The 16,777-nt window shown below is 38.1% G+C and overlaps 1 protein-coding gene across 3 annotated transcripts in view; it reads left to right on the plus strand.

Moving 5' to 3' along the window:
- Nucleotides 1–15,634, plus strand: part of GABRG3 (gamma-aminobutyric acid type A receptor subunit gamma3) — a 729,606-nt gene extending 713,972 nt beyond the window's left edge. Inside the window, exons 8-11 of one of the 3 annotated variants that reach the window (XM_019435788.2) lie at nt 9,076–9,272; nt 9,554–9,613; nt 11,435–11,503; nt 14,594–15,634. In XM_019435788.2, the coding sequence (XP_019291333.1) occupies nt 9,076–9,272; nt 9,554–9,613; nt 11,435–11,503; nt 14,594–14,875 (608 nt within the window). In that variant the 3' untranslated portion in view covers nt 14,876–15,634. Of the gene's footprint in view, nt 1–9,075; nt 9,273–9,553; nt 9,632–11,434; nt 11,504–14,593 lie in introns of all 3 variants that reach the window. The other 2 variants (XM_019435789.2, XM_019435790.2) reach the window with 2 other exon arrangements.
- Nucleotides 15,635–16,777: the final 1,143 nt, after the last annotated feature.

The raw sequence follows: 16,777 nt of genomic DNA on the forward strand, positions 1-16,777 counted from the left end.
TTTTAAAATCCTTGCAAAATCTCTCACTTTACATGTTGCTTTTTCTGTATTCATTTTATTCTGTTTGTTCAACAACAAAGTACTGGTTGAGGAAAAAAAAAAAAAACTAACCTGTAATATCTGTTGCCAGTGTTAGTTTTGCATACTTCTAGAAAATACATAATAAAATTGGTAAATCACCCAGCAAAGTTACAACACAAATTTAGTAATTGTTCTTGGGGTTATGACCTCACAATTACAAGTGCCAGGTAAGCATGACTTTAAAAATCAGCTTCAAGGTGCGCCTGGGTGGCTCAGTCGGTTAAGCGGCCGACTTCAGCCCAGGTCATGATCTCACGGTCCATGAGTTCCAGCCCCGTGTCGGACTCTGTGCTGACAGCTCAGAGCCTAGAGCCTGTTTCAGATTCTGTGTCTCCCTCTCTCTGACCCTCCCCCGTTCATGCTTTGTCTCTGTCTCAAAAATAAATAAAAGCTAAAAAAAAAAATTAAAAAAAAAATCAGCTTCAAAACAATATAATATGTAGTATTGGTTGCACAATTTGAGACTATGAAAGTCCTGTCAAAGAGTTACCACTATGGCATTAAGGGGCTAGAGATACTAGAAATACATAATGCTGGAAGATAATATATTTACACTCCAGAAGAGTGAAGAAATGTCATTAACACCAGAACATTTAGTTCAGACACCAGAAAGACTGTGCTTAAAACTAAAGGGGCACTTGTAGGACTGCTTTGAACAAATTTTAAATCAAGCCATGAGAAGATCAAGGAGAACAATTAGTAAATTTACTATCTGTCAAAAGAAAGCATTTAATATGCTTTTAAAAAGGATAGCATACTTCATAATCTTTGTAAGGTATCATCCACAAGATTGAGTATATAATAAAAAATTACTAGACATTCTTAGAAGCAAGAAAATGTGACTCATGATCAAGAAAAAAAAAGTCAATATAAAAAGACATCTCTGATTTTGAGTCAGCAGACATGGGCTTTAAAGCAGCTATTTTAACAATGTTAAAGGACTTAGAGGAAAATGTAATGTTAGTGAATGAACAGATGGATAATCTCAGCAAGTAAAGTATATTAAAAAGTAAATTCTAGAATGAAATGTATAATAGTTGAATTGAAAAATTCACTAAATGGGCTTAAGAGCAGATTCAAGAGAGCAGAAAAAAAAGGTCAGGCATAATTGAAGACCATCATACAAAATTTAGCTAATCTGAAGAAGACAGGGATAAAAGCTTTTAAAACATAAATCCCAGTGGTCTGTTGGACAATATGAAGATGTATAACATAGCTGTAACTGATGTTACAAAATGAGATAAAATAAGATAAAAATTTTTGAAGAAATGAAGTTAAAAATCCCCAAATTTAATGAAAAAATTACTATCTAGATATTCTGTAGGCATGACATGGTCACCATATTTTTTTTTAAAGTTAAATTGGGGTAGAATGCTGGGAAGATGGCGGCGTAGGAGGACGCTGGGCTCACCGCGCATCCTGCTGATCACTTAGATTCCACCTACACCTGCCTAAATAACCCAGAAAACCTCCAGAGGATTAGCAGAATGGAGTCTCCGGAGCCAAGCGCAGGCGGGAGGCCCACGGAAGAGGGTAGGAAGGGCGGGGAGGAGGTGCACGCTCCACGGACTGGCAGGAGGGAGCCGGGGCAGAGGGGCAGCCTGACGGCCAAGCAGAGCCCCCAAGTCTGGCTGGCAAAAGCGGAGGGGCCTGACGGACTGTGTTCCGACAGCAAGCACGACTTAGCATCTGGGAGGTCATAAGTTAACAGCTCTGCTCGAAAGCGGGAAGGCTGGTGGATAAAGGGAGGGAGAGTTGCTGAGCCCCCTGAAGATAGAGCTCAGGTTGGCAGGGAACAAAGGCACTCACCAGCGCCATCTCCCTCGCCCATCCCCCAGCCAATATCCCAAAGGGAACCAGTTCCTGCCAGGGAACTTGCTCGCTCCACGCAAACACCCAACTCTGTGCTTCTGCGGAGCCAAACCTCCGGCAGAAGCAGCGGATCTGACTCCCTCCCGCTGCCACAGGGCCCCTCCTGAAGTGGATCACCTAAGGAGAAGTTAGCTAAGCCTGCCCCTCCTGCCCCCATGCACCTTGCCTACCCACCCCAGCTAATACGCCAGATCCCCAGCAACACAAGCCTGGCAGTGTGCAAGTAGCCCAGACGGGCCATGCCACCCCACAGTGAATCCCGCCCCTAGGAGAGGGGAATAGAAGGCACACACCAGTCTGACTGTGGCCCCAGCGGTGGGCTGGGGGCAGACATCAGGTCTGAATGTGGCCCTGCCCACCAACTCCATTTATACACCACAGCACAGGGGAAGTGCCCTGCAAGTCCTCACCACTCCAGGGACTATCCCAAATGACCAAACAGAAGAATTCCCCTCAGAAGAATCTCCAGGAAATAATAGCCAATGAAGTGATCAAAAAGGATTTAAGTAATATAACAGAAAGTGAATTTAGAATAATAGTCATAAAATTAATCTCTGGGCTTGAAAACAGTATACAGGACAGCAGAGAATCTCTTGCTACAGAGATCAAGGGACTAAGGAACAGTCACGAGGAGCTGAAAAATGCTTTAAACGAAATGCAAAACAAAATGGAAACCACGACAGCTCGGATTGAAGAGGCAGAGGAGAGAATAGGTGAACTAGAAGATAAAGTTATGGAAAAAGAGGAAGCTGAGAGAAAGAGAGATAAAAAAAATCCAGGAGTATGAGGGGAAAATTAGAGAACGAAGTGATACACTAAAAAGAAATAATATACGCATAATTGGTATCCCAGAGGAGGAAGAGAGAGGGAAAGGTGCTGAAGGGGTACTTGAAGAAATTATAGCTGAGAACTTCCCTGAACTGGGGAAGGAAAAAGGCATTGAAATCCAAGAGGCACAGAGAACTCCCTTCAGACGTAACTTGAATCGATCTTCTGCACGACATATCATAGTGAAACTGGCAAAATACAAGGATAAAGAGAAAATTCTGAAAGCAGCAAGGGATAAACGTGCCCTCACATATAAAGGGAGACCTATAAGACTCGTGACTGATCTCTCTTTTGAAACTTGGCAGGCCAGAAACGATTGGCACGAGATCTTCAGTGTGCTAAACAGAAAAAATATGAAGCCGAGAATCCTTTATCCAGCAAGTCTGTCATTTAGAATAGAAGGAGAGATAAAGGTCTTCCCAAACAAACAAAAACTGAAGGAATTTGTCACCACGAAACCAGCCCTACAAGAGATCCTAAGGGGGATCCTGTGAGACAAAGTACCAGAGACATCACTACAAGCATAAAACATACAGACATCACAATGACTCTAAACCCGTACCTTTCTATAATAACACTGAATGTAAATGGATTAAATGCGCCAACCAAAAGACATAGGGTATCAGAATGGATAAAAACACAAGACCCATCTATTTGCTGTCTACAAGAGACTCATTTTAGATCTGAGGACACATTTAGATTGAGAGTGAGGGGATGGAGAACTATTTATCATGCTACTGGAAGCCAAAAGAAAGCTGGAGTAGCCATACTTATATCAGACAAACTAGCCTTTAAATTAAAGGCTGTAACAAGAGATGAAGAAGGGCATTATATAATAATTACAGGGTCTATCCATCAGGAAGAGCTAACAAATACAAATGTCTATACGCCGAATACCGGAGCCCCAAAAAATATATAAAACAACTACTCATAAACATAAGCAACCTTATTGATAAGAATGTGGTCATTGCAGGGGACTTTAACACTCCACTTACAGAAATGGATAGATCATCTAGACACACGGTCAATAAAGAAACAAGGGCCCTGAATGCTACATTGGATCAGATGGACTTGACAGATATATTTAGAACTCTGCATCCCAAAGCAACAGAATATACTTTCTTCTCGAGTGCACATGGAACATTCTCCAAGATAGATCATATACTGGGTCACAAAACAGCCCTTCATAAGTTTACAAGAATTGAAATTATACCATGCATACTTTCAGACCACAATGCTATGAAGCTTGAAATCAACCACAGGAAAAAGTCTGGAAAACCTCCAAAAGCATGGAGGTTAAAGAACACCCTACTAAAGAATGAGTGGGTCAACCAGGCAATTAGAGAAGAAATTAAAAAATATATGGAAACAAACAAAAATGAAAATACAACAATCCAAACCCTTTGGGACGCAGCGAAGGCAGTCCTGAGACGAAAATACATTGCAATCCAGGCCTATCTCAAGAAACAAGAAAAATCCCAAATACAAAATCGAACAGCATACCTAAAGGAAATAGAAACAGAACAGCAAAGACAGCCTAAACCCAGCAGAAGAAAGAAATAATAAAGATCAGAGCAGAAATAAACAATATAGAATCTAAAAAAACTGTAGAGCAGATCAACGAAACCAAGAGTTGGTTTTTTGAAAAAATAAACAAAGTTCACAAACCTCTAGCCAGGCTTCTCAAAAAGAAAAGGGAGATGACCCAAATAGATAATATCATGAATGAAAATGGGATTATTACAACCAATCCCTCAGAGATACTAACAATTATCAGGGAATACTATGAAAAATTATATGCCAACAAATTGGACAACCTGGAAGAAATGGACAAATTCCTAAACACCCACACTCTTCCAAAACTCAACCAGGAGGAAATAGAAAGCTTGAACAGACCCATAACCAGCAAAGAAATTGAATTGGTTATCAAAAATCTCCCAACAAATAAGAGTCCAGGACCAGATGGCTTCCCAGGGGAGTTCTACCAGACATTTAAAGCAGAGATAATACCTATCCTTCTCAAGCTATTCCAAGAAATAGAAAGGGAAGGAAAACTTCCAGACTCATTCTACGAAGCCAGTATTACTTTGATTCCTAAACCAGACAGAGACCCAGTAAAAAAAAAAAGAGAACTACAGGCCAATATCCCTGATGAATATGGATGCAAAAATTCTCAATAAGATACTAGCAAATCAAATTCAACAGCATATAAAAAGAATTATTCACCATGATCAAGTGGGATTCATTCCTGGGATGCAGGGCTGGTTCAACATTCGCAAATCAATCAACGTGATACTCACATTAATAAAAGAAAAGATAAGAACCATATGATCCTGTCAATCGATGCAGAAAAGGCCTTTGACAAAATCCAGCACGCTTTCTTAATAAAAACCCTTGAGAAAGTCGGGATAGAAGGAACATACTTAAAGATCATAAAAGCCATTTATGAAAAGCCCACAGCTAACATCATCCTCAATGGGGAAAAACTGAGAGCTTTTTCCCTGAGATCAGGAACACGACAGGGATGCCCACTCTCACCGCTGTTGTTTAATATAGTGTTGGAAGTTCTAGCATCAGCAATCAGACAACAAAAGGAAATCAAAGGCATCAAAATTGGCAAAGATGAAGTCAAGCTTTCGCTTTTTGCAGATGACATGATATTATACATGGAGAATCCGACAGACTCCACCAAAAGTCTACTAGAACTGATACATGAATTCAGCAAAGTTGCAGGATACAAAATCAATGTACAGAAATCAGTTGCATTCTTATACATTAACAATGAAGCAACAGAAAGACAAATAAAGAAACTGATCCCATTCACAATTGCACCAAGAAGTATAAAATACCTAGGAATAAATCTAACCAAAGATGTAAAAGATCTGTATGCTAAAAACTATAGAAAGATTATGAAGGAAATTGAAGAAGACATAAAGAAATGGAAAAACATTCCGTGCTCATGGATTGGAAGAATAAATATTGTCAAAATGTCAATACTACCCAAAGCTATCTACACATTCAATGCAATCCCAATCAAAATTGCACCAGCATTCTTCTCGAAACTAGAACAAGCCATCCTAAAATTCATATGGAACCACAAAAGGCCCCGAGTAGCCAAAGTAATTGTGAAGAAGAAGACCAAAGCAGGAGGCATCACAATCCCAGACTTTAGCCTCTACTACAAAGCTGTCATCATTAAGACAGCATGGTATTGCCACAAAAACAGACACATAGACCAATGGAATAGAATAGAAACCCCAGAACTAGACCCACAAATGTATAGCCAACTCATCTTTGACAAAGCAGGAAAGAACATCCAATGGAAAAAAGACAGTCTCTTTAACAAATGGTGCTGGGAGAACTGGACAGCAACATGCAGAAGGTTGAAACTAGACCACTTTCTCACACCATTCACAAAAACAAACTCAAAATGGATAAAGGACCTGAATGTGAGACAGGAAACCATCCAAACCCTAGAGGAGAAAGCAGGAAAAGACCTCTCTGACCTCAGCCATAGCAATCTGTTACTCGACACATCCCCAAAGGCAAGGGAATTAAAAGCAAAAGTGAATTACTGGGACCTTATGAAGATAAAAAGCTTCTGCACAGCAAAGGAAACAACCAACAAAACGAAAAGGCAACCAACGGAATGGGAAAAGATATTTGCAAAAGACATATCGGACAAAGGGCTAGTATCCAAAATCTATAAAGAGCTCACCAAATTCCACACCCGAAAAACAAATAACCCAGTGAAGAAATGGGCAGAAAACATGAATAGACACTTCTCTAAAGAAGACATCTGGATGGCCAACAGGCACAGGAAAAGATGTTCCACGTCGCTCCTTATCAGGGAAATTCAAATCAAAACCACACTCAGATATCACCTCACGCCAGTCGGAGTGGCCAAAATGAACAAATCAGGAGACTATAGATGCTGGAGAGGATGTGGAGAAACGGGAACCCTCTTGCACTCTTGGTGGGAACCCAAATTGGTGCAGCCACTCTGGAAAGCAGTGTGGAGGTTTCTCAGAAAATTAAAAATAGACCTACCCTATGACCCAGCAATAGCACTGCTAGGAATTTACCCAATCGATACAGGAGTACTGATGCAGAGGGGCACTTGTACCCCAATGTTTATAGCAGCACTCTCAACAATAGCCAAATTATGGAAAGAGCCTAAATGTCCATCAACTGATGAATGGATAAAGAAATTGTGGTTTATATACACAATGGAATACTACGTGGCAATGAGAAAGAATGAAATATGGCCTTTTGTAGCAACGTGGATGGAACTGGAGAGTGTGATGCTAAGTGAAATAAGCCATACAGAGAAAGACAGATACCATATGGTTTCACTCTTATGTGGATCCTGAGAAACTTAACAGAAACCCATGGGGGAGGGGAAGGAAAAAAAAAAAAAGAGGTTAGAGTGGGAGAGAGCCAAAGCATAGGAGACTGTTAAAAACTGAGAACAAACTGAGGGTTAATGGGGGGTGGGAGGGAGGGGAGGGGTGGGTGATGGGTATTGAGCAGGGCACCTTTTGGGATGAGCACTGGGTGTTGTATGGAAACCAATTTGACAATAAATTTTATATATTGAAAAAAAAATAAAGTTAAATTGGATATTCATTACAAAATCTTTTTTTTTGTATAAAAATATACCTGCCATCAGTGTAGACTTTTCAAGTTTACATAGCATTTTTAAAAATATTTATTTATTTTTGAGAGAGAGGGATAGCACAAGTAGGGGAGAGCAGAGAAGATCGGGGGACAGAGGATCCGAGGCACACTCTGTGCTGACAGCAGAGAGCCAGATGTAGGGCTCAAACTCATGAACCATGAGATCATGACCTGAGCCAAAGTCAGATGCTTAACCAATCTGACTGAGCCCCCCAGGTGCCCCAAGTTTACACACCATTTTTACATGAAGCATGGCTACTTTCCCACCTACAGTAAGGAGGCATTCCATTTTCACCGTACTGATTAAAGAAACAGATTCAAAGAAAGTAAGTGACTTTACATGACCAAATGCTGAGAAGGCTTAGAGCAAGGCAGGGGGATTTGACTTCCAGGTCAATATCTTTTACACATGGTTAACTTGTCCACCCTGTGCTGTTAGCCTCATCCTCCAAATGGCCCTGGCTACCCTCCCTGAGGAAGTAAGGGAGGCATTCACTACACAGGAGCTATGATGCTACAGTTAAGGTGGGAACTAATGTGCATTTATCTATCATGTCTACCTAATCACTGAGTATTACTTCCTGGCAGATATTTTATAGTACTCTCATTCAGCCACACAGGTAGTGAGTGTTAATGTCCATATTCCTGTGATTCCAGGATCCATGTCACTAACCTGCGTGTCCAACAGCTCTAGCCGGTTCTGATTTCTCAGGAGCTCATCTAGGGTGGAATTAGCCTTAACTTGTTTTGCATAATGATCATCCAGTCATTTCATTCTTTTTCATGTTTCATAGCCTTCATCCTCTTTTCATTTCTTTTTCCTTTTATACCATCCATCACATGGGTGTCTCTTTTCTAAATCTTTTCCACAGTCTCTGAATCTTTAGAATTGACTCACTAAGTATTGAAATAATCAAAGTCAGACCAACACTAAGTATTATGAATTAACTAATTGATCAATGAATCAACGCATTCCATTCGAATGCCTAAAATGTGTTAGGCACAATTCTTGCTAACAGGTAAACAAAGATGAGCAAGATACAGTTTTGCTTGTAATGATCACACAATTTATTCAGGGAGACAGACATGCAAAAACCATAAAGACATATGCAATTATCTATGCTAATGTAGAAATGAGGTACATAGAAGGCACAAGGTAGTGCAGATTCACATTATCAACTCTGAAGTACATGCAATAGGACCTCAGAAAGAGTGGTACTTCATCTTGGTCTTCAAGAAGGGTGGGAGTTCACAAATTGCATAAAGAAAAAGCAAGAAAGGAAATGGTTTATTTGGCTGAGATGTGGAACAGAGAAAATGGGGGACTGCAAACTGTATCACTTAAAAAATATTTAAAAGAGAAAATATGAGACAATTTGAAAATTTCTGAATAAATTGAAAGGTGTTGACTTAATTCAGGTAGTTTAATGTTTTTGTGAAGACTATGATAAAAGCTCTATGGAAATGTTGCTTGCAAAATTGCATAAACATTAAAAATAAAGTATTATTACATTTATCCAATGTCAACAAGGATTTACCTAAAAATAAAACACTGTTGGAGTGGAAGAATTTTGTGTGATTCCTTTTACAACTTGATAACTATCCCCTGTACAGGCATCACCACAGTGCTGACCATGACCACGCTTAGCACCATTGCCAGGAATTCCTTGCCCCGTGTGTCCTATGTGACAGCCATGGACCTCTTTGTGACTGTTTGCTTCTTATTTGTCTTTGCTGCTCTGATGGAGTATGCCACCCTCAACTACTATTCAAGTTGTAGAAAACCAACTACCACTAAGAAGAAAACATCGGTAAGTTCCAGTAGCAAAGATTTTCTGGAAAGGTAGGGGAAGGATAGTTTGCAATAAATGATTCTCTTCTACACTGTTATATAAATAGCTAATTCAACAAGACATTAAAAAAAGACAAATATTCTGAAGATATGAATATAACCATAAAGTACCTCTTCAACTTTACCTACCAGTGACATGGATTGATGTAATCACACATGAATGATTTCTCTTAACTAAGGTGATCTGTAATGCAGATTTCCACAGTTTTCTAATTGTTTTTTTTTCTGGTTTTCTTGTAGTTATTGCATCCAGATTCCTCAAGATGGATTCATGAGCGAATAAGCCTACAAGCCCCCTCCGTATGTATAGCATTGAAGGTGCAAATATTCCTGAGAACTCTTACTAAATTAAGATTAAATGATATGTTATTGTTTATGTATGCATATATTGAAGAACAATGAGTGTTGCACATACTCCTTTCAAAAGTGTGTATACTTTTTTTTAAATATCCAACTTAGAAAATTTGGAAAATGAACAAAATAATCATAATCCTTCTACCCAGGGATCAGCATATACATACATATTTCTGTTTTGTAACTCAAAAATACGTTATGAATAAGTTTCTGCGTTATAATATTATTTTATAGGATCATTTTAATGATTGAATTATATGCAATGATTGACGCACAGATAGTTGTGGCTGGAAATGGGGCTAATACACACCGTTTCACTTTTATATATATTCTTATCATTGCAGTTTTGTATATACCTGTGACAATATAATTTCCTAGAAGCAAAATGGCTGGGTCAGAAGAGTTGCTTGGCTCCATTAGCAGTGTGGGACACCCACCTCCCAGAACTCTCCTTGCATTAGGTTTGATAGACAAACAGAAAAATGGCTCCTGCAAAATGTTCCTTTATCATTTCTTTGATTACTGACAAAGTTGAATATATTTCACTTGTTTATTTTTTACTCGCATTTCTATTACTGTGAATTGCTTTTTATGTCTTCTTTTATGTAAGTTTTTTATATAACATTTATAACTTATTTATGTCTTAACTTTTTTAAAGTTAAAAGTAACTATCTGCCAGTTACTTATATCATATATTATGTATATTATATTTTATATAACAAAATTTATATACTTGCATACAGAATAATTAAGCATATTAATATGTTTTTTAAGTAGTTTTATTCCAGTTTTATGGCCATGCTGTCACTGTTGTTTCTTGTGCTTTTCTCCACATGTATTAAGTCTCCTGTTGCCAAATCTATCAGTCTTTCCTTTTGTGGTCTCTGCCTCTTGTGTCCTTTTTGGGAAGGTCCTCCCTACCCTCAGAATGATCTAACTCCCGTCACTTTCTTTTGAGCACTTACTCTGTTTGACCCTATGTTGTAAGTGCTTTCATGTGTGAGTTCATTTAACCTCACCCATTCTACTAACAAGGAAGCTGAAATACGGAGAAATTAAGCCCTATAAATATTGATGAAGGTTCAACAATTTATAATATTATTAAATTTAATTAGTAATGCATCTGAATTTTTAGTATATGGCTTGAAGTAAGAATCTAACTTTTGAAAAATAGAGAAATGTCTTAAAATTACTGATGTGAGCTACCCTTTTATCATATAACAAAATTTATATATAACTACTTGTATTCCTTTATACATATCAATTCACTAATTACACTGAATGCTTTATGCCCACCTATATACCATACATGGTTTTCTAACTGCTGATCAGTAATTTATGTTTAGTGCCTTTCAACATGTTTTTTAAAAGTGACTGCTTGGTTATCTATACTCTGAAAGTGTATCATTTTAGTTCTGACAGAGGTGAGTGCTGAAGCCACTTTTATAGCTGTGGGAAGCCACAGAGAACTACAGATTTGCCAGCAAATGCTTCCAAATAGCAACAGACTGAAAAGTAATGGAAAGAGTTGGGAATGGGGATGCTGTAAACAAAGACAAGTCAGAACACATATCGTGAGGCCTAGAAACCACATTATCACACACAGCCAGGGGGCTGGGAGTGGAAGAAGAAATATTGACACCTTTCGTATACAAAAGATATTGCCAAAAAAAGAATATTTTACATAGCAAATAATAATAATAATAATAATAATAATAATAATAATAAATTTTCACAAAATCAGAATTGTTTTCTTTCGTTTTTAAGAGGAAAAGTGTAATGACCTTGAAGAAAGTATGTAGAAAAACAACTCAGAGAGAAAGGGCTCCAGGCCAGGTGAGAAGACACAGAGAGATCTTAAACAAAAGTTCATAAAATAGCCAAAGAAAAAGGGAATTTTCCAGGGTGCCTGGGTGGTCCAGCCCATTAAGCCTCTGCCTTTGGCTCAGGTCACGGTCTCATGGTTCCTGAGCTCAAATCCTGTGTCAGGCTGTGTGTGAACAGTGCAGAGCCTGCTTGGGATTGTTTCACTCTCTCTCCCTCTACCCTGCTTGTGCTCTCTCTCTCTCTCTCTCTCCTTCAAAATAAATAAACTTAATTTTTTTTTAAAAAAAGGGAATTTTCAAACTTTTCATGAAAATTGTCAATGTATTCAATTCTATGTTGAAAGATCCACAGGGTTAGGCTAGTTAAGGGACCCTCTATCACCAACATCTGCAGAGATGATCAGTCTCTGAGCAATGAGGCAGGCCCCACTAACAATCATGCATGCACTTTGGGGCAAGCTGTTCGAACATCTCTGTGCCTCAGTTTCCTAACCTGTAAAATGCAAAGCTAACCACTTCATATGTGCAGTAGAACCTGCCACCCAGGAAGCACAGGTTTCCAGGGAAGTCAAGGGACTGCATCATACATACAGGCAAAGCAGGAGTGAGTCAGGCTGTAGGTGACCTTGGAGATGCATTAATTAAAATCTCCATTTTGAGCCCAGTTTGAAATTTTTATGATAGGTGAGAGATATACATTTTAAAAAGTATGTAAGCAGTTTAACATATGGCTGTTAATAATATCTTCAATAATAGAATAATAATATCTTCAATATTATAAGATGCAATTGATTTTATTCCATATTTATTTATTTATTTATTAAAAGCCTTCAATTATTAGATCAGGTTTATTTATGTTTCAGTAATCATGAGTTTTTAGTTTGTTAAATGTAGACGTGAATAGGGTTTTCTTGCCTCCAGAAACCCGGCTGCTTATTTGCCTGTAGCTCCTTGATCACCCTTTAGATCTCTAAGGGGCTGTCCCCATCCTTTCAGAGCCTTCTGATGCCCATTCTGAGTCAACATCTTCCTTTGGGCCTGTCCTGCCAGTAATGGCCATCCTTCTCATCTGTATGTCACTACACAGGGACAAAGTGTTGATGAAATGAAAGGATGAATATCTGGCTGAACACTGTCAAAACACATATGCAATTACTTTAAAAAGGCAGATTTTTCCAAATGAATCTTGCCAAAAAGATACAGATTCCTCAAATGCACTGAAGTACAGAAGGAATCAACTTTTTGTTTTTCTGCAACCACCCCCCCCCCCCGCCCCCACGGATTTTTATACCCACTCAGGTTTAAGAACTATTAACCTTGAGGAGATGTGTCCACAGTAGAGCCTATGGAACAACAAGGCTTTCATTTCTATCATTGCCCAAAGGTGTGGAAAAAGGTAGAAGGTTCTCCATGATGCTCCTGACTGGTCATTGGTATGTGTGGAGTAGGCAATGCTTAGTGAACATGTGGTCTGGGATGTCTCACTTTGGGTTGGACCTCACACACAAATACTTCTGAATTAAAAAGATGCCCCAAAGCTTACCAATAGGGACACTGAGTGCTATACGCTTTTACCTGCTTTTCTCTGGTTTTCGGCTCCACATAGCTATGAGCATATTCAATCAAACTAAAATCCAGAAGTAGAAGAAAAGATGTACACTGTTTCCTTGAAACAATAGTTTTCGGTAAAAATCAGTTGACCCTTAAAAAATATAGTTGAACCTAGAATAATGCAGGGATTAAGGATGCTGCCCTTTCTTCCCCCCCCCACACACAGTCAAAAATGTGTATATAACTTTTGACTCTCCAACAACTCAACTACTAATAGCCTATCATTGAGTGGAAGCCTTACCGATAATATAAATAGTTGATTAACATATATTTTGTATGTTATATGTACTATATACTATATGCTTACCTTGATGTAAACTAGAGAAAAAAAAGATTAAGAAAATCATAAGGAAAAGAAAATACATTAACAGTACTGGACTTGTATTCATTGAAAATAATTTGCATATTAGTGGACTTGCACAATTGAAATCCATGTTGTTAAAGGATCAGCTGCATAAGAGGTATTCACGATGCTTTCTAATGAATTTTGGAAGGTCTCTCTCCTCAAGCAAGGAACAACAGATCTAGCCAGTCAGCTGAGGACTGGGTTTGTGTGTTCACCTATCCCTTGATTTCAGCTTTCACTACTTCCATTGGCACACTTCAGTCCCTCAGTTCAACCAGCACAAATGAAACTAAAACAGAAAGGCAACTATAATCCTTAATACTCTCACATTATTCAGTCAAATTTAGAAATATAACCTCTTAACAGACTTCAATTTAATACGTAATTCATAGTTATCTGGAAGAGCTCAAACAAGTGCCTGAGGAATTGACAAGTCTATATGAAGACACTTCTCAAGGTTAAGAGTGATTCATCTCATTTATGAGTGAACGTTAAGTCACCCCCTCTCCTATACAGGCCCTACACTGACTTTTCCACGTCAGGAAGAGAGCTTGGGAAATAGAAAATAAAACATTCCAATTGTACACATTTTTGGCTATTTCTCTATATGCGACAAATGGTATCTGGCCACCACACACTGAAAGCTCATTTTTTACCTTAATTACATTGAACAAGAAGATTCTGTCATCAGTCTTATAATACCATATTTTTACCGGTTACTAATTAGGGAAAAACAAATTTATCTCTCCACATTTCAATATATGTAGTGCTTAATATTTGGGGATTATATACAATATGTACACATTTACTCCAAATCAACAGAAAAGTAGGCAGAACAGAGACTTGAAATGGTTAATACATATCTGAAAATGTGCTCATCTTCCCACACCAATAATTTGAGATATGCAACTTTTGAAAGCTGCATTGTACTTTTTTTTGCATTAGATTTTCAAATATTTAATTGGCAGACTGAACTCTAAAAGACTGAAATGTCCAGTTCAGGGATGGGGGATGTGTGGGAATAGGCATGGCATTATCCTCCTTATTTGGTGGACAGATATAACATGCACCTATTGCTCGATTTATCTCAGGCTGTTCTTATTGCATTCATGATGATTCTTGTGTTGTTCTTATTGCCTACAGAACTATTCTCTCCTTGACGTGAGGCCACCACCACCTGCAATGATCACTTTAAACAATTCTGTGTACTGGCAGGAATTTGAAGATACCTGCGTCTATGAGTGTCTGGATGGCAAAGACTGTCAGAGCTTCTTCTGCTGCTATGAAGAATGCAAATCCGGATCTTGGAGAAAAGGGCGTATTCACATAGACATCTTGGAGCTGGACTCATATTCTCGGGTCTTTTTCCCTACATCATTCCTGCTCTTCAACTTGGTTTATTGGGTTGGATACCTGTATCTCTAAATATTTCTGTGGTGATGAGTAAAGAGCACTAGATTTCACTCTTTACTTTCACTGTCCCCAGACCAGTAGTGACCAATTGGAGTAGGAAGGAAAAACACTGCTCAGTTTATCTGAAGTTATACATTACCTTTGAGCAGCACCGGAGTACCTGGCAACCATTTCTATTATGCATTTCACACTCACTCACATGCGTGCGCACACACACATTAATTGAGTTTTAAAGTGATATTCTTGCTAATCCCTTATTGAATCTGTAGGTTGGTGATGTTTATGAATGGTTTTTGGATATTGGAAACAGTTGCCAATTGCCGTTGCAAGGAAATCTGTAAAACATGTAAGCAAATATCCGGAAGCTCTCTTATGCCAAGACCCCTTCTATATCTTTCCTTAGCAACTCTTAGGAGCACCAGTGCCCACATGTGTGGAGACACTGCTTGCTGGGACACACTCATGTTGACCTCATCCCCATGTTCCTGGACAGTCTGAGTTCAAGTATGAACTGCAGTGAGTTTTGACCTGGTTTCCTCTCTTTGTGACCTCTTTTACTCTGAAACTATCATGGTTACCTAGAATTTCTTTATTTAATAATCTCACCCTAGGTTTAGGAAGGGTGTATATGCATTATCCACAAGTTTCCAGTTGAGAAAAAAATATGATTTGAAAAATTCTCATGTTGCTGAATTCAATGATGTTGATTATCTCTGAACATCAGAAGGTTATTACTCTATTCCAAACTACTAAAAGTAAGCAGTATTTTAACTTTGGGTTCTTGGATTAGTTCAGTTGGAGTTCAACATTTTACCTTAAGGGTTGTGTTTTGGTCTAACAAAACACAACCCCAGAGTATGTGTCTTTTGTATGTTATGCTATTACAGGTTCGATGATTATCTTCATCTTGCAAAGACAAGTATACAGCACTCATAAGCCCTTGTCATGAAAATGTTTTCCAAAGTGTGAAAGAAATATAGATGGAATTTAAAATTTTCGTAGTTATAATTAACTTTCAAGTCAAATCAACTTTAGATGCAAAAAAAGGGCAATGGCTATCATCAATGATATATTTTGATGAACAAAATTATTTTATACTTTGAGATATGAATATGTAGCAAAATCCCAAAGAAAAAATCCCCTGAAATTAATACTCTTTTGATATTTTTATAACACAAAACTAACTTGGTTCTTGATGTTAGTTCTTTGTTATAACTGGATACCAGTATGTAACTTCACAAGACTCTTCAGAAGCCTCCCACCATTGATAGGAAAAACAGTCCCACCAGTTCATTAATAATGCTTTGGCATTATTAAAATTTTGGTACTAAAATTTTTCTACCAGTATCTCTGTACTTCTCATCTTTCTCACCCATAAAATTGAACTAATTTTATTGGAAACTATAAAATTTTATTTTAATTGTCTATTGTAAGTACAATTATTACTCAGAAAAAAGGTAAAATAATACACAGAGAGAATATATAAAAGTGCTAATTTCACATAATTTACTGGATTAAGACCAGACATAAGGGGATGGGAGTGGAAGAGGCTAGAAAAGTAAAATATAAATCTGTTTATATTTATGAAACATCATTCATATCAAGTGAATGCAAATACATTGGTATGATCACCCAGCTTTCAAGGACTGAATCTATATAGTGTGAGACACCCAAGTCCTCGGCTTTTCTTCCTGTCATCTCCCTGACTTTTGATTTAATAGTGGCTACATAGGCCACAAGCCAATTGGGTTCTATTTAGCAAATTCAATTTAAAACATAAAATAATATTTGTGGAAAAATAAGTTGAACCTATTGGCTTATATGAAATTTCTACTCTATTGAAGAATTTCACATACTAGCATCCTTGTTCTGTCTCTCATGCATAAACTACTCCCCCACACTTGGCAGTGGTGT

The sequence above is a fragment of the Panthera pardus genome, unplaced genomic scaffold, assembly GCF_024362965.1.
Source record: "Panthera pardus isolate Hobbes unplaced genomic scaffold, ASM2436296v1 HiC_scaffold_24, whole genome shotgun sequence".
NCBI lineage: Eukaryota > Metazoa > Chordata > Mammalia > Carnivora > Felidae > Panthera > Panthera pardus.